Source organism: Rana temporaria, chromosome 8 (genome assembly GCF_905171775.1).
Source record: "Rana temporaria chromosome 8, aRanTem1.1, whole genome shotgun sequence".
Lineage (NCBI taxonomy): Eukaryota > Metazoa > Chordata > Amphibia > Anura > Ranidae > Rana > Rana temporaria.
In genome coordinates, this window is record NC_053496.1 from 74,052,629 (window position 1) to 74,078,980 (window position 26,352).

At 40.8% G+C, this 26,352-nt stretch overlaps 1 protein-coding gene across 2 annotated transcripts in view; it reads right to left on the reverse strand.

Moving 5' to 3' along the window:
• The window catches only part of PHYHIPL (phytanoyl-CoA 2-hydroxylase interacting protein like), a 181,639-nt gene that overhangs the window by 139,106 nt on the left and 16,181 nt on the right, over window positions 1-26,352 (reverse strand). The window contains exon 1 of one of the 2 annotated variants that reach the window (XM_040362043.1): window positions 18,026-18,440. The exons of the other annotated variant lie outside the window; for it this stretch is intronic. Coding sequence (XP_040217977.1) covers window positions 18,026-18,131 — 106 coding nt within the window. The 5' untranslated portion in view covers window positions 18,132-18,440. Of the gene's footprint in view, window positions 1-18,025; window positions 18,441-26,352 lie in introns of those variants that run through there. 2 annotated transcript variants of the gene reach the window in all.

The following is a 26,352-nucleotide window of genomic DNA, read 5'->3' on the forward strand; positions in this document are numbered from 1 at the left end:
GAATTTCCTGGTAGAGAGTTGCCCTGACTTTGGACTTGATAAAACACAGTGGACCAACACCAGCAGATGCTCCCCAAATCACTGACTGTGGAAACTTGACCTCACGCAACTTGGATTCTGTGCCTCTCCACTCTTCCTCCATACTCTGGGACCTTGATTTCCAAATGAAATGTAAAGTTGACTTTTATCCAAAAAGAAGACTACTGAGCAACAGTCCTGTATTTTTTCACCTTAGCGCAGGTAAGACGCTTCTGACGTTGTCTCTGGTTCAGAAGTGGCTTGACACGAGGAATGTGACAGTAGTAGGCCATGTCCTGGATACGTCTGTGTGTGGTGGCTCTTGAAGTACTGACACCAGCCGTAGTTCACTTCTTGTGAATCTCCCCCAAATTCTTAAATGGCCTTTGCTTCACAATCCTCTCAAGGCTGCGGTTATTCCTGTTGCTTGTGCACCTTTCTACCACACTTTTTCCTTGCACTCTCCACTTTCCATTAACATGTTTGAACAGCCAGCTTCTTTAGCAATGACCTTTTGTGACTTACCCTCCTTGTATAGGGTGTCGATGACTGTCTTCTGGACAACTGTCAAGTCAGCAGTCTTCCCCATGATTGTGTAACCTACTGAAACATACTAAGACCATTTAAGGGCTCAGGTGTTTTGAGCCAATTAGATGCGATACCATGAGTCTACAATTTTGAACTATTCTAGATTTCTGAGATACTAAATTTTGGGTTTTCACTGGCTGTAAGCTATAATCAAAAAAAAAAAAAAAATGCTTGAAGAATATATTACTATGTGTGTAATAAATCTATATATTATATGAATTTCACTTTTTGAATCAAATTACCAAACCAAATGATTTTTTGGATGATATACAAATTTTTTTTTTTTTTTTTTTTTTCAAAGCCAGAAGTGAAGTCAGCCACCGATGGGGCTCAAACTGGGCCTGTACCAACGTACTGGTATTTCAGGGTATTTTTGTAATTGGTGCAACAATGGACAAAGACAATAATTTAATTTAGGTCTGCTTTCAATCTGAATATGTTTATAGTCATATACCTTGCAAGCCAAACTGTCAGTATTATTGTAAAAATTTCTGTTTGTGAACATTTTAATTTAAGCAGACTTTTACCCCCTTTCATTAAAAATCACATCAGCTCTGCATGCCAATTTGAAATGATCTTGCAGTCACTAGTTAGACATTTTTTTACTTTACTTATAAATTACTGTTATTCTGCTGAGTGAGACACTGGTGATGTAACCAGGGTCTCACAGATGCATCCAAGGAGTGTTACATCACAAGTGCCTTCCCCCTCATATGAGGTATATTGTCACATGTTCCAGGAGGCAGAAGCAGAGTTCAAGAAAGTAAAGAGATGGATCCATCTGCCCTTGGTGAAATGTGGCAACATGAAAAGGATGGGAGGAAAAGAAAAACAAGAGTGTATGCAAATCCTGCAATTATATACAAGTACAGTATCTGTTTGTACATTTCTATTACTAAACAGATATATTTTTTGCAATCTTTAACCACTTGCCGACCGCCACCAGTAGCTATACGTCGTCAGAATGGCTCCTGTGGGCAAAGCGATGTACAGGTACGTTGCTTTGAAATTCCCGCGGTGCGGTCACACGTGTCGGCGCCCACCGCGAGCTCCATGACCATGCCCGCGGGACCCGCGGACTTGATGTCCGCGGGTGTCCCACGATCGTGTCACCGAGCTGCAGAACAGGGAGATGCCTGTGTAAACAAGGCCTCAGTGTCCTGCCTTGTGACAGGACACTGATCTACTGCTCCCTGTGATCGGGAGCAGTGATCAATGTCGTGTCACATGTAGCCCAGCCCCCACACAGTTAGAATTACTCCCTAGGTCACACTGAACCCCTTTCCTCGCCCCCTAGTTGTTAACCCCTTCCCTGTCAGTGTTATTTACACAGTAATCCGTGACAATGGTCCCAAAATAGCATCAAAAGGTGTCCAATGTGTCCGTCATAATATTGCAGTCATGATAAAAATTGAAGATCACCATTTCTAATAGAAAAAAAAATATTATAAAAATGCCATAAAATGATCCCCTTTTTTGTAGACGCTATAACTTTTGTGCAAACCAATCAATATACGCGTATTGCGTTTTTTTTTTTTTTTTTTTTTTACCAAAAATATGTAGAAGAATACATATCGGCCTAAACTGAGGAAAAACATTTTTTTTTATATTTATTATAGCAAAAAGTAAAAAAATATTGCTTTATTTTTCCAAATTGTCGCACTTTTTTTTTGCTCATTTGTGAAAAGAAAAATACATCAATTTTGTTTGGGAGCCACATCGCACGACTGCACAATTGTCAGTTAACCACTTGCTTACTGGGCACATATACCCCCCTCCTGCCCAGGTGAAATTTCAGCTTCCAGCACTGCGTCGTTTTAACTGACAATTGCGGGGTCGTGCGATGTGGCTCCCAAACAAAATTGACGTCCTTTTTTCCCCACAAGTAGAGCTTTCTTTTGGTGGTATTTGATCGCCTGTGCGTTTTTTATTTTTTGCGCTATAAACCAAAAAGTGCGACAATTTTGAAAAAAATACAATATTTTTTACTTGTTGCTATAATAAATATGCCAATTTAAAAACAAATAACTTTTTTTTCTCAGTCTAGGCCGATATGTATTCTTCTATATATTTTTGGTAAAACAAACAAAAAAAAAAATCAATTTAATGAAAACAACGAATAAACTGAAACAGGCTGTTTTTCAGCTGATCAAAAGTTTAGGACCACACCTCCAAAAAAAAACTAAACCCCCCAAAACAGAAATCCAACTTCCAAACATGAACTCAGTAATGAGTAGCTCCGGCGTTATTGTTGATCACTTCAAAAATTGTTTCGGCATGCTTGATGCAAGCGTTTCCATGAGGTGAGAGGGAACATTTCTCCAAGTGGTGAAGACAGCCGCACGAAGGCCATCTACTGTCTGGAACTGTTGTCCGTTTTTGTAAACTTCCCTTGCCATCCATCCGGATGGGCCAAAGAGTGATGTTATTCTCCTGGAAGAAGTCCCTTGTCCCGCGAGCATTGTGTACTGTAGCGTTGTCCTGTTGAAAAACCCAGTCGTTACCACACAGACGAGGGCCCTCAGTCATGAGGAATGCTCTCTGCAACATCTGGACATAGCCAGCGGCCGTTTGACGCCCCTGCACTTCCTGAAGCTCCATTGTTCCACTGAAGGAAAAAGCACCCCAGACCATTATGGCGCCCCCTCCACTGTGGCGCCTAGAAAACATCTCAGGTGGGATCTGCTTGTCATGCCTTCAGTCTCAGATGCCGTCTGATGGTTATGGGGCTACAGTCAGCACCAGTAAGGGCCTTAATTTGGGTCGTGGATCGTCCAGTGTCTTGATGCGAGACCCTGCTTATGCAGTTCAGCAACCCGACCACGTTCAAAAAGGGAGAGTTTTTTTGCCTTTGCCATCACAACGTGTGACTACCTGACAGAGAATGACAATGAATCCACATCTTTGCACAGATTTAGTCTTTTAAAGGCATGTGGTCCTAAACTTTTGATCAGCTGAAAAACAGCCTGTTTCAGTTTAATCGTTATTTTCAATAATTGAATGCTCAAAAAATGTTTTGTCTCACTCTCATTTCTTCTTGTTGCATGTTGAAGCTCTACTTGGAACCTTGTTAAGATCCAACAATGTAAAATATGATTTTTTGCCATTTTTCAAGTGGTCTTAAACTTTTGATCAGGACTAATATATATATATATATATATATATATATATATATATATATATATATATATATATATATATATATATATATATATATATATATATATATATATATATATATATATATATATCACACACACACACACACACACACACACATACATATATATATATATATATATATATATATGTATGTATCAGTCAGGACGCTCTCTACGTTGCAGATAAAAATGCTGTGTGTTAGTGGGCGTCCTGACTCTCCTGTAGTCCAAGGGAGGGGGCGAGCACAACACTACACACACATTTTATATATATATACAGGGAGTGCAGAATTATTAGGCAAGTTGTATTTTTGAGGATTAATTTTATTATTGAACAACAACCATGTTCTCAATGAACCCAAAAAACTCATTAATATCAAAGCTGAATATTTTTGGAAGTAGTTTTTAGTTTGTTTTTAGTTTTAGCTATTTTAGGGGGATATCTGTGTGTGCAGGTGACTATTACTGTGCATAATTATTAGGCAACTTAACAAAAAACAAATATATACCCATTTCAATTATTTATTTTTACCAGTGAAACCAATATAACATCTCAACATTCACAAATATACATTTCTGACATTCAAAAACAAAACAAAAACAAATCAGTGACCAATATAGCCACCTTTCTTTGCAAGGACACTCAAAAGCCTGCCATCCATGGATTCTGTCAGTGCTTTGATCTGTTCACCATCAACATTGCGTGCAGCAGCAACCACAGCCTCCCAGACACTGTTCAGAGAGGTGTACTGTTTTCCCTCCTTGTAAATCTCACATTTGATGATGGACCACAGGTTCTCAATGGGGTTCAGATCAGGTGAACAAGGAGGCCATGTCATTAGTTTTTCTTCTTTTATACCCTTTCTTGCCAGCCACGCTGTGGAGTACTTGGACGCGTGTGATGGAGCATTGTCCTGCATGAAAATCATGTTTTTCTTGAAGGATACAGACTTCTTCCTGTACCACTGCTTGAAGAAGGTGTCTTCCAGAAACTGGTAGTAGGACTGGGAGTTGAGCTTGACTCCATCCTCAATCCGAAAAGGCCCCACAAGCTCATCTTTGATGATACCAGCCCAAACCAGTACTCCACCACCACCTTGCTGGCGTCTGAGTCGGACTGGAGCTCTCTGCCCTTTACCAATCCAGCCACGGGCCCATCCATCTGGCCCATCAAGACTCACTCTCATTTCATCAGTCCATAAAACCTTAGAAAAATCAGTCTTGAGATAGTTCTTGGCACAGTCTTGACGTTTCAGCTTGTGTGTCTTGTTCAGTGGTCGTCGTCTTTCAGCCTTTCTTACCTTGGCCATGTCTGAGTATTGCACACCTTGTGCTTTTGGGCACTCCAGTGATGTTGCAGCTCTGAAATATGGCCAAACTGGTGGCAAGTGGCATCTTGGCAGCTGCACGCTTGACTTTTCTCAGTTCATGGGCAGTTATTTTGCGCCTTGGTTTTTCCACACGCTTCTTGCGACCCTGTTGACTATTTTGAATGAAACGCTTGATTGTTCGATGATCACGCTTAAGAAGCTTTGCAATTTTAAGAGTGCTGCATCCCTCTGCAAGATATCTCACTATTTTTGACTTTTCTGAGCATGTCAGGTCCTTCTTTTGACCCATTTTGCCAAAGGAAAGGAAGTTGCCTAATAATTATGCACACCTGATATAGGGTGTTTATGTCATTAGACCACACCCCTTCTCATTACAGAGATGCACATCACCTAATATGCTTAATTGGTAGTAGGCTTTCGAGCCTATACAGCTTGGAGTAAGACAACATGCATAAAGAGGATGATGTGGTCAAAATACTCATTTGCCTAATAATTCTGCACTCCCTGTATATATATATATATATATATATATATATATATATATATATATATATATATATATATATATATATATATTATATATACACACATACATACATAGTATATAGTATGCATACAATACTAGCACATTATGAAATACTCACCTTAGATTGAAGCCCCCGCAGCGATCCCCGAACCCCGCCCCAGGTGGCAACATCGCTCCCAGAGTTACTTCCGGGTATCGCGGGCTCCGGCACTGTGATTGGCCAGAGCCGCGATGACGTCACACCGTGCGCGTGGGAGCTGCTAGTAACGGCACACCAGCTGAAGCAACGACACGAATGTGCCGTTGCTTCAGTGCGCATATGCTGATGACGTCGACACATGCTGATACAGGGGATATCTCCTAAACTGTGGAGGTTTAAGAGATATCCGGGGTAGATACATGTAAGACTTATTATAGGCTTACATGTAGAAAAAAGTTTTCTGTAAGGGTTTACAACCACTTTAAGATAAGGGTTCAAAATTCAGCTTTAATAGAGCATGGGTCACAGTATGGTAGCCTAAAGTGAGAAATAAACAACACACAAGGAAAACACAATAAAGCAATAATATAACATTCTTGTTTGTCCTAATTAAATGAAGGTACAGTACAACAATAGAAGTTTTTTATATTAACTATCTAGCACATTCTGTTTTGCAGCGTTAACAACCTTATGCTTTACTTTTCTTATTGTTCCAGGATACTTCCTTTAGTATGAATGCCACTGCCCTGGAATTCCATCTATTCTAAACAGCCCATACAATAAAAGAGGGACAGTTATTCATTAACATTCATAATAGCACAAGTGGAAGTCCTGGTCTGGCAGTTTTTTATGGTTGAATAGTCTCAGTTGCAGTTTGGTACATTCTTGGTCAGGCAATAGCAAACATTTTCAGACTTAAAGCCAGCAGAATTTTTAACTGATTTTCAAAACTAAAATGACATAAAACAACTTAAAATACACAAAATATTATATTTTAGATTGCACATTATATTTTAGATTAAAGTTCTTTATTCAGCATCACCAAGCAACTTCATAAACAAAACCCCTTACTTTCCTTACCCTGTGCTTTGAAAGTTGCAATTGCAGAGCCAGACCAGTATAAAATTGCACTCTTCATTACATATACTACTACAGTCTAACAATTCAAAATATTGTTTTGTTTGGAAAAATAAGGCAATATTGTTCTATGACACATTATTTCATACTTTGTGCCAGTTGGAAATTGTTTAACAGAACAATCTTTCTAGATAATCATTTTACTTGTGACCATCACTTGTCCAACAGCTGTAATCAAAATTTCAGCCAATTAGTCTCACATATCAAGTTATGAAAAAAAAAAGCACATTGAATTCATGCATGCAACAGACAAAGGAATTTTTACATGGGATGTCCTTGAAACATTTTATTATGAGCAACACAGTTGCTTAGAGATGCTATGTGGCAGTGGGGAAATAGGGATTAAACCTATCTGGAATCATTTGAAATGTTTTCCCCATGTTTATGCCATATCCCTGCCAAGGTAGAACAGATGCCAAGCGCTGTAAAGTGCCTCAAACCTTTTAACCCTTTGTTGTTATTATGGCTGATAGAATATTTAGAATAACAAAGTCTTTTAGGATAAACTTTGTTAGGTATTAATAGTTACAATATTCATACTAACATGATAAAGTAACATAGAGCAATTAATTAATTGTGTGTGATGAAGTTTAACACAAACAAAACACACTATGTTACCTACATATATTATTTTTATTGTTTAACCACTAGCCGACCAGCCACCGTATATACGGCGGCAGGTCGGCTCGGCTGCGTGAGAGCACGTAATATTACGTCATCTCGCATTTCAGCCAGAACACACACAGGGAACATAATTGACCCCTGCCTTGTCCCCTAGTGTTAACCCCTTCCCTGCCAGTGTCATTTTTACAGTAATCAATGCATTTTTATAGCACCGATTGCTAGAAAAATGCCAATGGTCCCAAAAATGTGTCAAAAGTGTCCAAAGTGTTTCCTCAATTAGGTCGCAGTACCGATAAAAATCGCTGATCGCCGCCATTACTAGTAAAAAAAAAATATTAATAAAAATGCCATAAAACTATCCCCTATTTTGTAGATGCTATAACTTTTGTGCAAACCAATCAATAAATGCTTATTGCGATTTTTTTTTAACGAAAAATATGTAGAAGAATACGTATCAGCCTAAACTGAGGAAAAAATGCAGAGGTGATCAACTACCACCAAAAGAAAGCTCTATTTGTGGGGAAAAAAAGGACGCCAATTTTGTTTGGGAGCTATGTCACACGACCGCGCAATTGTCAGTTAAAGCGACGCAGTGCTGGATCGCAAAAAGGGGCCCGGTCATTGACCATCAATAAACCTATTTTTGACAAGGAGAATATTTAGAATAAATTAGGTTTTCTAACTATTAATAAAAAGGTGACTTACAGTGGATATAGAAAATAAATCACTTAGGGGTTGTAAAGGTTTGTTTTTTTATTTTCTAAATAGCTTTCTTTAAAAGGGGTTGGGGTTGTAAAGGCATTTTTTTTTTTTTCTAAATAGCTTCCTTTCCCTTAGTGCAGTCCTCCTTCACTTACCTCATCCTTCCATTTTGCTTTTAAATGTCCTTATTTCTTCTGAGAAATCCTTACTTCCTGTTCTTCGGTCTGTAACTCCACACAGTAATGCAAGGCTTTCTCCCTGGTGTGGAGTGTCATCCTCCCCCCCTCTCTTGGACTACAGGAGAGACAAATCCACTTTGCACTGCAAGTCCACTTAGAAGTGTACTTGGAAGTGCAGTTGCTGTAGCTCCAAGGGAATATGCAAGGAAAATAAAAAACAGCATTTTTGCTTTACATGATTGGATGATAAAATCAGCAGAGCTTCCCCTCATATCTACAGCGACTGCACTTCCAAGTGAACTTGCAGTGCACTTATAGTGTAAAGTGGATTTGCCTTTAGTAAATAACCCCCTTAAGTGTCCGATTTGTCCCCACAATGTCCCGTTAAAAAAAAAAAAAACGCAGATCACCGCCATTACCAGTAAAAAATTAAATATGAGTCCCTAAAGCTATCCTGTAGTTTTTAGACGCTATAACTTTTGCGCAAACCAATCAATATACGCTTATTGGGATTTTTTTACCAAAAATATGTAGCAGAATACATATTGCCCTAAATTGATGAAGAAATGTGTTTGTTTTTTTGGGGATATGTATTATAGCAAAAAGTAAAACATATAGTTTTTTTTCAAAAAATAAAAACCGCAGTGGTGATCAAATACCATCAAAAGAAAGCTCTATCTGTGGGAAAAAAAAGAACATAAATCCTATTTGGGTACAGCGTCGCACGACCGCCTAATTGTCAGTTAAAGCGACGCAGTGCCGTATCACAAAAAAATGGCCTGGTCAGGAAGTGGGTAAAATCTTCCAGGGCTTAAGTGGTTGGAGGAGAAGTTCACCTTTGGGAACATGCAACATGTTCCCAATGCTGCAGCCGCTGCCTGATCCCTCCCCCCCCCCCCCCCCCCCGTGATAGCATAACGGAGAAACGTACTAACTGTCACTTTTTTAAATCACGCAGCCGTGTGTGGCTCCGCCCACATTCCAACATCATTCATTCACACGGCTCTGTGTGTGAATAAACTACAAGCCCCAACATCCTTTGCAGCTGTCAGCTTGCAGTTCTCAATGAACTACCACGGTGCTGTGGAGCATCGTGGTAGTTTATCGATTCTTCCTGTCAGTGTATCTGCTTGCCTGTACAGAATGTTAGGGCACACAGCTACACTGACAGGTCTGCAGGAGACCTGTTTGGCACCAGCGATCTGGCTCCAAAAAAAAAAAAAATTATGTGCATTTATAATTATTACCTGCAAACAATGCGCTTTTTTTTTTCTATTTTTTTTAAATGTGACCTAATCCTTGAACTGCAATTGGTGTTGAGGCCTAGCTGTATGGTCTGACAAGGTTATCTAGATCATAAAACTAGCTGAACAGGATTACACATATTTTGATAGTTATGACAGTCCTCACATATGTATTTCACAGCGAGTTTCACTGTTTGTCTGGAGTTAGCTTTAAATGCACATCATTTGTATGCATACCAGCTTTAAACATGTAAAAATCAGGGAAATTATCTCCTCGGAGTGCTCAGCCATAGTAGATCTTTCTCTTTTAGACACTGTTGGCAGAAGCAAATTAACTTCTCAGTGAACAAGCTACAAATATTTGTTTTCAGGATATTCAAATGTAAAGGAAATGTATTCATATTTCAACAGAAGATGAAAGCTTTAGCATGTCTATTTGTAAAAGCCCAGCTTTCTGATTCTCACTGCAGTGCTTTTTCAGGACAAACCAAACGATGGTAGTTAATCAGCTTTGTACTTCCATCACAATGGAAGGACAGGATGTTTAATCAATACCAGAGTTGTGAATGACATGACATGCACTGATAAAAGCACTAACTTCAAATAATTGTCATTATGTAGGAAAAATATAAAATAAAAATGTGCAAGAAAAACTAAACCTCCAACACTGAAAAGTCAAAAGAGTCTGGGCCAGATTTAGGTACATCGGCGCATATTTGAGCCGGGGTAGTGCATCTCATATGCGCTACGCCGACGTAACATTGAGAGGCAAGCTGAGTATTCACAAAGCACTTGCTCCCATATTTACGCCAGCGTACCGTAAATAGGCCGGCGTAAGCCCGCCTAATTAAAAGTAGGCAGGTAGTGGGCGTGTTGTATTAAAATGAGTCGTGACCCCATGTAAATGCATGGCCGTACGAACGGCGCATGCGCGCGCATGCTCAGAATCACGTTGCATATACTCCCTAAGATACGACGGCTCAATGCTTTCGACATGAACGTAACCTACGCCCAGCCCCATTCACGTACGACTTACGTAAACAATGTAAAATACGACGGCTGTTCCGACGTTTCCGACGTCCATACCTTAACATGACTTACCCCTGCTTTATGAGGGGTAAACTTACACCGGACGTACGCCTTACGTAAACGGCGTAGATTACTGCGACGGGCGTAAGTACGTACGTGAATCAGCGCATCTTGCTCATTTACATATTCGACGCGTAAATCAATGGAAGCGCCCCTAGCGGCCAGCGTAAACATGCACCCAAGATACGACGGCGTAGGAGACTTACGTCGGTCGTAGGAAGTAAAAATTCAGGCGTATCTTGTACTGTGAATTAGGCGCATAGATACGACGGCGCATCCTAGAACTTACGCGGCGTATCAACAGATACGTCGGCGTAAGTTCTACCTGAATCTGGCCCTCTGTATATAGTAAATCCACCTCCTATCTGCTACTGTTAAACAAACAAAAAATAATAATAATAATCCACCTTCTATCTAAGCATATCCTAGCTGGGCAGGTCTGATTTAAAAAGTAAAAGGTTCTGCAATACAGCTTTCCCTGTTGAGATCTACACAACCTGTGCAGAGAATCAAGATGATAAATTGGTTTGATCATATTCAGAGTGTGACATAGTGGAATGCATTCTAGCCAATAGAATGTGTTTATGGGCAAGTGTTTCCATATGCACAAAATATGCATCAAAATAGGTATTTTTTTTGCTGGGTTTTTCTGCCAGCTGCTGGCAGAAAGATCTAATGGAGATGGTAGTATTGTAATAGGCCTTAAAAGGGGTTATAAAGTTCTATGCATCAAGATAAAAAGCCTTCCGTGTGCAGTAGCCCCCCTCCCCCAATTCTTACCGAGCCCCATCTCTGTCCAGCGATGTCCACAAGTGTGTCAGCTGTCCGGGACACTCCATTCTGATAGGCCGAAACACAGCAGTGGCACCATTGGCTCCCACAGCTGTCAAAGCCAGTTAGCCAATCAGGAGAGAGAGGGAGAGGGGCTGAACCACAGTTCCATGTCTGAATGGACATACGGAGCTGCTGCTTGGCTCGGGTGCCCCCATAGCAAGTTACCTGCTGTGGATGCACTCAACAGGACTCCAGAAGAGGGACGAGCAAAATGGAGGATCTGGGCTGCTCTGTGCAAATCCGCTGCAACATGGTAGGCAAGTAGAATGATTTTTTTTTTTTTTTTTTTATATATATAAAAATAACAAACAAGACTTTATAAATCACTTTCACCAACCTTGATGTTCACTTTGAGATCTACCAGACCTAGACCTACTATTACAGAATTCAAAGGGAGATACCCTCCTACTTCCATAGGAATAAATGAAAAATGTTAGGAAGGCCAATTATGATGGATATACAGTATTTAGAACATGGCTTTAGAGGAATCCTGCTTCTCTGGCTTCAATACTCTCCAAATCACTGGATGATAAAGAGTATGTAGATAAGAAGTGCTGACTTATTTTGCTGCATATTATATATTTCAAATTAGAAACAGATCAGAGGTCTACTAGAATTTAAATTATCCAGCTTCCTACAGACACAATATTTAGTTTTGTGTGTGTCTAACCCAAAGTGGTCAGTGGAAACAACGCTATGTGTGTGTCAATGCTCACTGCTGACTGAGTTTTTGGATACGGATCTGCTCAGTTACAAATAGGAAGAGAGTCTAAAATCGGTCTCTCAATTTTTTTTACCCCAGAGGAACCCTTGAAATTCTCAGGGAACCCCTGCTCAATAGTATTATATCCAAAGGTCACAATACATCAGCATGATTGTAGATATTACTAAATAAAAGAAAAAATACTTTTTACTCTCAATTTCATTTTCATCCATATCTTTCAATCTTTGTACACACAGTACCACTTCTTACCATCGCACACTCATACTTTCCATTCCACCATTTCCCTGCTTCACATAGATTTTTATTTCACCTTCACAACCCATGTATATGCTTTCCTTTCCTTGCTTTCACCCCCCTCTCCCCTTCTTCACAGTGAATAAAATACTTTCCGATTGGCAGAAGTAGATACAGGCAGATGACATCACAACCTCCACCAATCAGAAGAAGCCTTAAAATCATTCATATGATACAAAGCTTTCTATGAATGGCTGAGCAGCACTCTGCTCAACCTGATTTTGACATGGGAACAGAACGAAGGCCCCCATTCTGCTCCCAGAACACAGCACTGTATACTGTATGTAGCCGATACAGTTTATACTTTATTCCTTTGTTGGCCCAAATTAACTATTTAAAGTCAAATTAGATCTGGAGATCGGCTTTAAATTTTGGATGCATTAAAAGATGATTTGACTCCTTTGTAAAGCTTATATTGCTGTCTGTTTCCACAAAGAAGAGATTGACGCTCTCGATCTGTCCTGGTGACCATTGTCACAGAGACAGAAAAAGTCCCAAATTTTACATTTTTCACCAGAACAACAGATGAGAACATGAATGACAACCCTCGAAGAGCAAGTCTATCTCTGTAGAGATTTTATTTTACATACTACAAGATGGGAAGTGAAGGGAAATCTCCACAACAGGACATAGAAAGCAAATAATCAACTTGCAAGGGCTAGTATTTCCAATACTAGTAAAAACAAAAAATGCCTAAGCATTTACTTTAATTTCACATTTTGCTTCCTTTTGTAAGGCTCGGTTCACACTGCTGCTCTGTGATATGTTGCAAATTTGTTCCGTTTTTTTTTTTTGGCCTGTGTGAGGTGCAAATATTTCTGCAAATATTCCCGTGATTTTACAGTGAATTTCAGGAGTTGGACACAGCTGCAATTGATGTTCTAGCCCAGTGGTCTCCAAACTGTGGCCCGAGTGCTAGATGTGGCCCTTTACTTGCCTTTATCTGGCCCTTGGGGCACCATCTCACCCACTGATACGAGACACTATTCTGCCATCTGACACAGACAATGCAGCACCATGTCTCCCACTGACACCACTACTGAGGAATTATTCCTTCCTACGATACTAAACGATGGGGCAGTATTCCTCGCACTAACCAAGAACATTTCCACCCCTCTGGCCAAATTCCGGCCCTTCTAGAGTCTGAAGGACAATAAACTGGCCCTTTGTTTAGAATGTTTGGAGACCTCTGTTCAAGCCAATGGAAACATGTTAATGTCTAATGTAAAATAAAAAAAGTGTTAACTTCCTGTGTACTTCCTGTTTTTTGTGGAGAGTAGTGTGGTGGAATTCGCACATATCTGAACCAACAATGCGATTCCAGAACGATTTACATTGATGTCTATGGAGACTAAATTTGCAACGCAACGCTGTAATCTCGCACAAGACCCTTTTTATTATCGCATCGCATTCATAGAGGAATCGCAACGCATAGATGTGAACGGCCGTCATTGAAAACAATGACTTTTTGGATGACATGCAAATCTAGGCTATTTTTAATGCAACGCATTGATTTTCAACTCGCACAAGTGTGAACTGGGCCTTAGACAATATGTTCTGCTTTACAATTCAATTCCTCTAGAAAACGGTTAGTGTAAGAATGCAGTAAAAACTAGCAAATTCTATTACTTATGTTTTTGTTTTTTTTCTTTAATGGAGATCGAATTCACTCTTTGAAGACGGAGTTGCAACACTTTTTGTCTGGCTTTTGTCAGACATTTGCCAACTTCAGGAGTGTCAGTATTGTATCTGGTAAAAATTTCAGCGATACCATGAGCAGGTAATATAGTAAAACTAGAGGGACAAGCTAAAAATGTATCATATTTTTAGACCCCCCTGTCCAGTTTTATTGGCATTTGTGTTGCCGTTAGGGATTAGGAATTTACCCTGATAACCAAGGTCAGTGGTACTGAAAGTGAGTGCTATGGGAAGATTCCTCTAATTTGCTGTTCTGTTTGCAGTACAGGTGGCAAATGGCAATCTCCTTAATGGGGATACAAGGTGCAGATCAAGAAATAAAGCAGTTTTAACCAACCTTTCTCTTCTCTATCTAAAACTGAAAAAAAAGTTACTTTAAATCTGTTTCTTTTAGACTGACCCAGCCATTATATGTGAAAGGGGATGGGGGTCAGGGAATGGGAGGGGGTATCTATACCCAGAAATACAGCGATTAACTTCAACTGCAGCATCAGTGCCTGGGATATTCTTACATACAGTATAGAGAAACAAGAAAAACAGACCACCTCCCAATTGGACAATACTGTTTTGTATGGATTATGTTTTAATATCTTTCCCCAATTAATACGAAAGACTGAAATTTTACATTTGTTTGCTTCCAGGTCTCGACTTTTTACTAACCATGTTTGACATGTATTACATGTTAGGAGACAGTATTTTTTTCAGCTAGAAATATGGGAGATGCTATAGCTGATCTCTTTTTTTGTAGATAGAACCCAATTTGCCTGCATTAGTATCATGAGTTAACATAGTGCAGAAAGCCTGGCCTCTAGCACCATAACAACCAATGACACTCTAGGGCAAGGAGGCGGGAAAGCGAGGAGGCAAGGTGGCTGCCTGACTTCCGGAACCACGGTGGAACACACAGACCGGATGTGATGTCAGGCAGGGGGTGGTAACGCGTTGGAGCATGCGCAAATCGCTTCTTCATCAGACCTAGGCCTCAGTATGTCAGATTAGCTTTTAAGCAACCCGGGGGAGAAAAAAAAGGGGGGGGGGGGACAAAAGCTCAAAGAGCAGGACGTGCTACGAGGGTGAGAGAGAGAGAATATCAATGAGCATAGCTGGTGCAGGGATAGGTTTATTATCGCCTATCTTTTTGCAGCTGCTGGTTGGCTTCTCTCCGTGGAGGTGTTGGTTTAGAGCCAAGAATCAAGACCAGTTATGAATATGACTGTTTTTGCTAATAAATACTGTACTTGGAAACACCTTCTTGTCTCCTTTTATGTCTTTGCATGAGTTGCTTCTCCTCAATTGAAGTGTTGCTCCAGTGCTATTCAAGTACAGCCTATTGGATGAACTTTTTGCTATGGTAATGGCAGCAAGCTTGACTGCTCCATGGCAATGCGTTACTTTGATCCAGTGCAGGCGGCACTTGGGGCCACCCCCAGCATTCAGCAGAAGGAAGTTTACCTCCTCCACCTCATGTTCTATGTTGCGCTGCTGGAGCAAAAAAATAGGGCTCTTATGGGACTGTGTGATTTGTAGGTCTTGTGTGACTGTGGGGCTCTGTGATTGGGGGGGGGGGGGCTCGGATAAGATGGGGGTACTCATGTATAGGGATGAATCCGATGCGATAGGGAGCACTCATGCATGGGGGGCCTCTGACAAGAAGGGGTGACCGACATGATGGAAGGACCTCTGATGTAATTTTAATTTCATAAAGGCACTTGTGCATTGTCGCAGCCACAGATTTCCCATTGAAAAGGAGCGTTTGAGTTTTCTTTGTACATTTTAGATTGGGGTACCTTGAGATTTTGCACATTTTTAAAACCGCAAATGAAAGAGTTGCGAAACGCTGCCTTAGATCTTCCCTCACTACTCAGTTAGCAAATGACCTAAAGAAGCATTGACTTAACAGAAAGATGAAAAAAACCAAGCTTGAAACAACATAAAAAACAAGTAAGCAATGACTGCTCCTAAATTTATATTATCACAAACTCAGAAAGCACCAAGAGAACCTGCTCATACCGTAGTTATACAGAATAAAAAATCACGTTAATCTTTTAGTCTGTTAGCACTGAAACTGTTCTATGCAAAATTTCTGATTGGCTGTCATATGTAGTATAACGTACCCGTTCATTGCATCATGTTATGAGATAAAGCCCTCAGACTTTGAGATGTGAACATGCAAATAAAAGACAATTACAACATACTATTGATTTTTTGTCACAACTGAAGAACAACTTGCAGTTTAAAAAAAACAAAAAAACACTGTAGCATCTTGTGACAGTTATTTGCATTATATTCAAAACATTGAAGCAATTGTATTTTAATCATGCAATGCAGAAACAAAAGACCAAAGCAGGTCTGTCCAAAGCTTGCAGGCTTGCTGCTGAGCAGAGCAAACATTTTATTGTTTAGGTAGAGAGAAATCAATACCTTTTACAGCTATAATTACCATCCTCTAAAAATACCCATGCAATTGAAAGCCTGCAATAGTTAAATACTTTGTTGGAAAATGTTATACATATAAAATGAAGCACAAGGTTGAGTCACAATGCAAAGTTATGTGGTTACTACAAACCACAAACCTCAGGATGGGTCGACTATAAAAAGTATTAATGATAAATTTGTAAATATTGCATCGTCCATAGAAATCAGCACCCACACAATTGCTATATACCACCTGCTTTTCTAACTGTAAGAGTAAACATGGCGGTGAGAGCCTGATCACTTTCCATTAATGCCTCTGCTGTTTGCTGGCTCTGAGGTTAGGCACTAAACAAAAATGACACTGCATTAAATGGTTTTCACAGAGCTGCCACTGCATGTTATGTAGAAAGACTATGAATTCTGTAGCAATCTAAAGTCCGTTAGTGAAAATTTGGAACCATTTACACTGCATTGCACCGTCATTTAGGTTTCCTTTCATAGAACATGCATTGTCTGCAAACTTCAACAATACAAAAACGTTATTCAATTAACATAGGCTACTCTATAATCCAGTACTTCCAATCATAGTGCCCATGACTACAACACATTCAACATCATATATTGTAAAACAGGAATAAGACATGGCATTCAGATGTCCTAAACTCATTAAAAAATCAAACACACACTGTCTAAATCAGGGGTGCACAACCTGTGGCTCAGAGCCCCATATTCCCTTGCAGAACACATTCATGCTTGTCCCCAGGTTATCAGATATGCCATAATTTTGTTCTGTTAGGTCTAAATGCCAAGGGCAAACTTAAGGGTCCCTGAATAATAGGGAATAGCATTGAGGGCCCACTGGTTGGCACCACTGCTCTGAGAACAATGATTGTACTATAGACTCAGCTTGCCATGCAGGTGTGTCAGGGAGGCTCACAAGTCTGCCATTGCACCAATGAATGAAATGCTTCATGTAGTAACAAATGTGTTACTCACATAGCATCACTCATTGTGGGGCTGTGCAAGAAATACATATTCATTGCAATCTGGAAGCCTGCTTTCCTGAACACTGGCAAACTTGTATGTGTGAGGCTGGAAGAGAAGGAGAGCCAGCTCAGTGCAGATGCTGAGCACCAATGTTTGACTCTGAGCCCAGAATCCTGGAGCTTCATCTGTCCATGGTGCTGAAACTGCAACACATTGCCGAAGAGACCCCCACCCACACTACGCCCCCCATTAGAGTACATTTTACAACCATATAGTATAGGGCTCAATGACATGAGAACAATAAAAGGCAAGGATGGCAAAGCACAGGAAGCTTCAGATTAGTAGAATGAAGGAGCACACAGCGCTGTATGATGTACACTGACACACTGCTGCAATGCAAATCACCTCCAGAATCAATGGCTCTGTATGACATGCAATGTGCTCTTTTGTTGTGCTGAAGGTGTCGGGGGATGAGGACAAGGACAGGCTCTTACCGTCCCTCTCACACAGCTGAATGGACTCCAGGCTCAGGTTCTTGATCATCTCCTCGCAGGGGCTGTTGGGGCTGTTGATGTGTTGGCTCAGGCGTGGTACCTCCATGTTGGCTCTGCGGTTCGGGTGTGCTGTGTGTAATGCGGGTGCTGACTGCGCTGTCCCCCGTTCCCTTTGCAGTGCCGGGCTCTGGCTGGGAGAAGGAGGAGAAGGCGGTGTCCAGGCTGCTCGCCGCTCTGGGTGGCTCTTACATGAGCAGCGAGAAGAAGAAGAGGAGGGAGCGTCACCAGCACAGCACACGCTGATCTCAAGGCAGACAGACAGACAGGGAGAAGGAGGAAGCAAAGAACGGGGGTGGGGGCACAATTCAGGGCCAAAATAGCTGATCGGTGGTGGTGGTGTGCCCGTCCTCCTCCCTGTCCATGGAGGGGGCACCGTGCACCCAGCCACCTCTTATGTAATAGCTAAAGCAGCTCACACAGCACACACACACACACACACACACACACACACACACACACACACACACACACACACACACACACACAGCGCACACATCACACACGGCTGGCTCCCTCGGTGCGGCAGCAATCACCGAGCTTCCATGGGGAGATTTAGCTAGACAAATAAGAGACTGGGGAGCAGCAGATGAAAGGGCTGCACAGGAACACTGCTCTGCCTGGGGTCCATTTTCTGCCTCATTCCCAATTCACCAATAATAAAGTGTCAGCTTTATTGCCGCATTTCTTTATCTGCTGCCTGGGCTACATTGTTCCAATATTCTGTCTTATTTCCAGGTGATCAGGGTGGGAGGCTTCAGAGCTTATTCAAACCCTTTAACACCACAATTCTTATTTTATAATATTCAGGATTGATAAAGCACCAATAGTTTATGCAGCACGCACAATTAAAAAGGGAGACGATACAGGTAGTTTCAGAGGACCCGATTGTGAAAGCCTACATATAGGAACAATTACATTTTATTATAATCAATGTATGTTAGTGAAGCTACAGAGTGATAGTGGGCTCCCATGTATCAGGACATAGATGTATACAGGCAGGGCCGGACTTACCATTGGCCTTGACTGGGCTCAAGCCCAGGGGCCCCACCCAATAGGGGGCCCCCTTTAAAAAAAAAAAAAAAAAAAAAAAAATTTTTTTTTTTTTTTTTTTTAGGGGTCCGGAGGTCCCCAGGGGCCCGGATGCCCCCAGGGCCCCGGACGGCAACCCCCCTTTTTTTTATTTATTTTTGTAAAAAAATGTTTTTTTTATATATTTTTTATTTTTATATATATAATATATATATATATATATATATATATATATATATATATATATATATATATATATATATATATATATATATATATTTTATTATTATTATTAAAGGGCCCAGGGGTCTCCAGGGCCCCCGGATAGCAACCCACCTTTTTTATTTTTTTATAAAAAAAATTAAATTTTTTATATATATATATATATATATATATATATATATATATATATATATATATATATATTTTTTATTAAAGGGCTCAGAGGTCCCCAGGGCCCCATGTGGCAACCCCCCCTTTTTTATTTTTTTTATAAATGTTTGTTTTTTTATTTTTGTTTATTTTTTTATTTTTTATTAAAAGGCCCAGAGGTTCCCAGGGGCCCAGAGGTCCCCAGGGCCCCCGGGTTTGGCAACCTCCCTTTTTTTATGTATTTTTTATAAATGTTTTTTTTATTATTATTAAAGGGCCCAGAGGTTTATTTTTTCTTTTTATTAAAAGGCCCAGAGGTCCCCAGGGCCCTGGATGGCTACATATATTTATATATATTTGTTTTCTTCTTTATTTCTTCTTTTTTTTGTAAAGGCCGCGGGGGGCTTCTCAATTTGCGGCAGCCCCCACGCTTCTCAATTTCAGGCGGCAGCACCCCCACCCCCCCTAGGTTCTCTGCTTCAGGGGGCCCATGCCTTAAGCTGTGCAAGGGGCCCCAAAATTCCTGATGGCGTCCCTGCACATACCTCCCAACACGCACGGATTCTGTGGGACTTTCCCGCACAGACAGCTTCTTCCCGCAGTCCCGCAAAAGGGTTCATTTCCCCGCACTGCAAGAGGAGGCAGCACGGAAGCAGGAGGAACCGGAGTGGTGTGTGGAGGACTGTGGCTGCTGAAGGGAAGAAAGCCGAGAGCCGGGCTATTGACAGTCTGTGGCCCCGGCTGTTGGCACAGGTGAGAGGCACTCCCCCCCCTCAACAACTGCAAAATCCCCCCCCGCTCAACAACTTTAATGCGCTCCCCCCCCCGCTCAACAACTTCGATCCCCCCCAATTCTCGGCTCCAGGGGGCCCCTTCAACACTCAAGCCCAGGGGCCCCCACCACCCTAAGTCCTGCCCTGTATACAGGGATGCACTGCATGCTCATCATTATCGCCACAATAGGCGCTTACTGACTGCCAAGATCAAGGCGAAGGCCAGAAAGCCATTGATCACCCAACCACACAGCTGTGTTCTCCAAATACTGCTGTGTCATTTTTTTTTAAATCTCTCTCATCATCAAAATTTATACAACTTTAAAGCCTTAAAAGCATGAGCCTCAGCTCCAGAGAAGGATATACAATTATATATATATATATATATATATATATATATATATATATATATATATATATATATATATATATATATATATATATATATATATATATATATATATATATATATATATATACACACATACACACACATACATACATACACACACACTAATGTGCAAAAGTTGTAGACAGGTGTGAAAAAAAATTCTGAAAATTAGGAATAAATTAACAAAGCTTTCAGAAATAGAAGTATTCATTTATTTTTATAATCTAACAAAATTGAAAGTAAATAAACAGAATAGAAATCCAAATAAAATCAATATTTGATGTGACCACCCTTTTCCTTCTAAACAGCCTCAATTCTTCTAGGTACAATCAATAGCACACAGTTTTTGAAGGAACTCGGCAGGTAGGTTGTTACAAAGATGGATGTAGATTGCCTCAAATACTTCGGTCTCTTCATGGAATCCCAGACAGACTCCATGATGTTGTGATCAGGATTCTTTGGGGGCCAAATCATACATTTCCAGGACTGTTCTCCTTTTACGCTGAAGAAAGCTCTTAATGACATTGGCTTTTTGTTTGGGATTGTTGTCTTGCTGCAGAATAAAAAAGGGGGCACAATAGGAGCCCACTTAATTGGGATTGTTGCCACCACATGTGTAAAGGGGTTGTAAGGGTTAAAGGGGATGTAAAGGTTTGTTTTTTATTTTCTAAATAGGTTCCTTTAGGCTAGTGCATTGTTGGTTCACTTACCTTTTCCTTCCATTTCCCTTCTAAATGTTTTTTTTCTTTGTTTGAATTTCTCACTTCCTGTTTCTCCTCAGTAAGCTTTCCACCATCATCCGAGGGGTGGAAAGTCATTTAGAACAGCTTACAGAACACCTTACTGAGGAGAAACAGGAAGTAAGAAATTCAGACAAAGAAAAAAAACATTCAGAAAGGAAATTGAAGGAAAAGGTAAGTGAACCAACAATGCACTAGCTTAAAGGAACCTATTTAGAAAATAAAAATCAAACCTTTACAACCCCTTTAAATGTAAAGTTTGTAAGTATGCAGTGGATGTATAGGATTATTTGAATTTTAGGTACTGTCGCTTTAAATGTGGGATCAGCAGCCAGCCAATAGGATGCAGAAGGTATTGGAAGCCAGGAAGGCTTTATAAGAATTAAGAATTGGCTGGGCTGGGAATCCCCCCTTTTCCTGTCAGCAAGCACCGGTAGAAGAACTCCCTCCCTCCCCAGTCGCGTGCATTTTTATGTGGTCGGTGTCACCCTGGATGTCTAGGGGAGGGGGGCGGGGAACGTGTTATTTCATGATATAATGAGGTAATGCTGCTTGAGTTCTGAAAACTAAGCAGTTGCACAGTTGGTTGGTTTCATTAAAGTATGATATTTGATGTTGAATAATAAAAGTTTATATGGTTGATTAAATTTTAAAAATGTTGCGGCCATTATTTGCCAAACTTGGGTCAGTATATTTATTTGATTATACCCGGAGTAAGTTTTTTTGGGGGATGTGTGGCCTACAGTCCCATATATTTGGGGCCAATCACACACCTTCCTGAAGCCATGGCATGGATGGATACATATCTGCCTGTATTTCTCAGTTTTGAGGAGACAATTAATCCTGACCAAATCTCCAACTCCATTTGCAGTAATACAGCTCCAAATTTTCAAGGAACATCCAGCATGCTTCACTGTTGCCTGCAGGCACTCATTGTCCCGCTTTCCAATCCTTTAACAAACAAACAAACTGCCTCATGCTACAGCCAAATATTTAACATTTGGACTCATCAGTCCAGAGCACCTGCTGCCGTTTAGGAACACGAGATCCTATGGTTTCATGCATATCCTATGGTTTCATGCATAGGCCTTGTTTTCACATCAGAGGTATGGCTTTTTTGATGCAATTTTTTAATGAAGGCCACTTCTGGCCAGACTTTTCCAGACATTAGCTATGGGCCCCTGGTTCCCACTGATCTCTGCCAGTTCTGTGCTGATGGCACTGCTGGACATCTTCCAATGTCTAAAGGAAATAAACATGATGTGTCTTTCATCTGCTGCATTAAGTTTCCTTGGCCGATCACAGCGTATACGGCCCTCAATGTTGCCCGATCAATGGTGCCATCCATGCTGAGAAATACAGGCAAATACAAATACATCAAGCCATATCATCAGGAAGGCATGTGATTGGCCCCACATTTATTCTTCATCAGGACAACAAATCCATACATACAGCCAATGTCATTAAAGCCGAGGTTCACCCAAATAACATGTATACAAGATCATATTCTTTATACTTCCAACATGTACAGTATGCCCTTTTTTTTTTGGCTCTACATACCTTATTATGGCTATTTTCCACCCAGGTTCCGGGTACTCACTCCCGCGGGAGTAGGCGTTTCTATGCAGAGGCGCAATGTCACCTGGGACTTCGCCCAGATGATTGACGTCCTTGAGAAAAAGTTCCCCCCCGCACCCCCCTATTGCGTAGGCATGTCACGAGAGTCACAGAGTTTCCGAAAGTAGCCGAACTACGAGTCAGCTCTATACGGCGCCTGCGCACCGACTAGGAGCCGTGTAGAGCTGACTGCGCAGGCGCCGTATAGAGCTGACTCGCAGTTTGGCTACTTTCGGAAACTCCGTTTCTGAGCATGACTAGTCTTGCTCTTCAGATTTTTTTTTGGGCAGAAAACCATACTAATGGAAAGAAAATCGGACGTTGTGGTCACATCAGACAAAAATTTTGGAGCCTGCACATCCAGTTTTTGTCTGACGAAAATGTGTAAATCGGCTGTCAAAAGCAGCATACCAACGATCAGAAAATCGGCAGATCGTTCATTGTAAGAAATTTAACTTCAGATTTTCTGACTGTGTGTATGGGCCTTAATATTTGGATAATATGTGGATCTCTGCAGCTCATCCCAAGTTACCATGGGCCTCTTGGCTGCTTCTCTGATTAATGCTCTCCTTGCTCGGTTTGTCAGTTTAGGTGGACAGCCATGTCTTTATAGGTTTTCAGTCGCATCATACTCTTTCCATTTTCAGATGATGGATTGAACAGTGCTCTGTGAGCTGTTCAAAGCTTGGGATATTTTTTTTTTTTTAAAACTCAACCCAGCTTTAAACTTTTTAACAACTTTATCCCAGACATGTCTGGTGTGTTCCTTGGCCTTCATGATGCCGTTTGTTCACCAAGGTTCTCTAACAAACCTCTGAGGGCTTCCCAAAATAGCTATATTTATACTGAGAATAAATTACACGCAGGGGACTCCATTTACTAATTTTAAATTTTAAATTTTATGAATACTTTTTCAAGGCACTGTATGCATTTCCCTGCAGCCTCAGTTGTGCAAGCACAGCAGCCCATTTATTTTAGTTATCTGCTGCACCTGTGGGAAATACAAGGAAAAAGTCTTTGAACCTTTTCTAAAACTGAAGCTGCATGGAAACCACATAGTGCTATACATTTCTGCACATGGAAAAGTATGCCGCAAGTTCCAATGGGTAGGGATGCCTTTAAGAAAAAAAAGGCGGCTCCTGTGCATCTGCTAAACAGCAGCACATTTTTACTGATGGTGCAAGAAGGTTCGCGATTTATACACAGCCCTGCACCCACATGAACCTAGCCTGAAACAGCTTCCAGTAAATGTTCTTAATTCGATTTTAATTGTTTGCCTAGAGTTCAACTTTAAAGGGGTTGTAAAGACAAAAATATTTTCCTCTTAAATTAAAGTCTGGCAGTAGCTGATAAAGTAAAAAGTAATGTTTTGCATTATAACTAGTTTGATACCTGTTGAAATCGAGCTGATTTATTCACCTCCGTCACTCCTGAATCATTATTCTCACTGACTTCCTGGTTTGCGATGCGCATTCATTCTTGCTACATCACGGCCTAATGGGAACTACAGTTCCCATTAGGCTTAGCCTCCATGCCTGTGAGGGATAAGAGAGAATCTTCACGCAGGGCTGTAGTCATAGGGAGGGGGTGAGCACATTCTGCTTTCCACCATGCAAAACAGCTCAGATGCTGGTGGAAAGCAAGAAGAGGAGCGACAGGAAATGGCATTTTCAAACCTGGATTACTGTATTTTGGAGGTCAAAAGGAAAAACGAGGTAAGTGATATTTAAATGCTCTAGCTTACAGCAATAAATTGATCTAAAAAAAAAACCGAACCTTTAGTGTTCCTTTAACCTCTTCATCCCCAGAAAAATTGTCTGCTCATTTTTTTGCCTTTTTTTGTGATACGGCACTGCGTTGCTTTAACTGACAATTGCGCAGTCGTGGGATGTTAACAAAATTGACACCCTTTTTTTCCCACAAATAGAGCTTTCTTTTGGTGGCATTTGATCACCTCTGCAGTTTTTATTTTTTGCGCTATAAACAAAAAAAGAGCGACAATAAAAAAAAAAAAAAACACAATATCTTTTACTTTTTGCTATAGTAAATATCCCAATTTCAAATAAATAAATAAAATCGCAATAAGCGTATATTGCACAAAATTTACAGCATCTACAAACTATGGGAAAGATTTAGTTTTTTTACTAGTAATGGCAATGATTTGCGATTTGCGGTAATGCGACGTACAGGTCGGACACTTTTGACACATTTTTGGGACCATTGACATGTACAGATATAAATATGCACTGATTACTATGTAAATGTCACTGACATGGAAGGGGTTAACACTAGGGGGTGATCAAGGGGTTAATTGTGTTCCCTATGGTGTGTTCTAACTGTGGGGGGAGGGGGACTCACTATAGGAGATAACAGATTGTGTTTTCTACTTCGATCTGTCCTTCTCTCCTCAGAAAGCATGGGGATTTATGTGTCTACACACATAAACCCTCGTGCACGCGATCGTGCGTGGCCAAAGCCATTTTGCCACAGTATATCTGCGTGAGTCGTTCGAGAACCGGTTAAAAAATGAAAAGGTGGATTGACACCATACACTGCCACACAGTCCCTGCTCTACTTACTTCCAGGGATGCTTAGCTTTCAGTCCCCATGCAACCAGTCCATAAGTCTGGGAATTTGAAATCTCTGGGCTCCCTCCCTGTGCAGCGCATCTTCAGGATGGACCAGAGGGATTCACTATGCAAGTGCTGACCAATCAGAATCACTGTGGCCCACCCCAGAAATGCGGCACAGAGACGAGGGAGAAGAATGGGGATTTGAAATTCATGGACTGCCGGACTGGCTGCGTGGTCACTGACAGCTCAGCAACCCTGAAGGCAAGTACAGTGAAGACCGAGAGTACACCTTTTCTTTCTATAAAAAGGTGAACACTAGGCTAGCTAAACTCAGGAAGAAAAATGTTATATACTGCAGCTTTCCAGTCTGTAAATGTAGCGGGTGCATTCATTTTCATGTTTGAGGATACAACATTTTCATTTTCATATTTGAGGCTACAAACATTTTCAGTACAGAACAAACAAGTACAGAAAATACTGTAGTTTAGAAAATAGAGGAAGAAATAATTTGTTTACAATCCTGGGTGACAACCATGGTTCTCTCCATAAATACAGTGGAGGAGTAAGTATAAGCACTCAAAGATAGAAGGGTTCTATTCGCAGGATTACCAGGTGAAAAAAAAGCCTGAAATACACACAGCTTAGCTGTTTTTAAATTCTGACAGTGGGTGTGGGAAGAGGATCATCTGCTCGCTGTTTGTGAGGGGGGGGGGGAAGCAGGAGCTGAAACACGTTACACCATAAATATGGGTGTAAGGCTGCATTCACATCT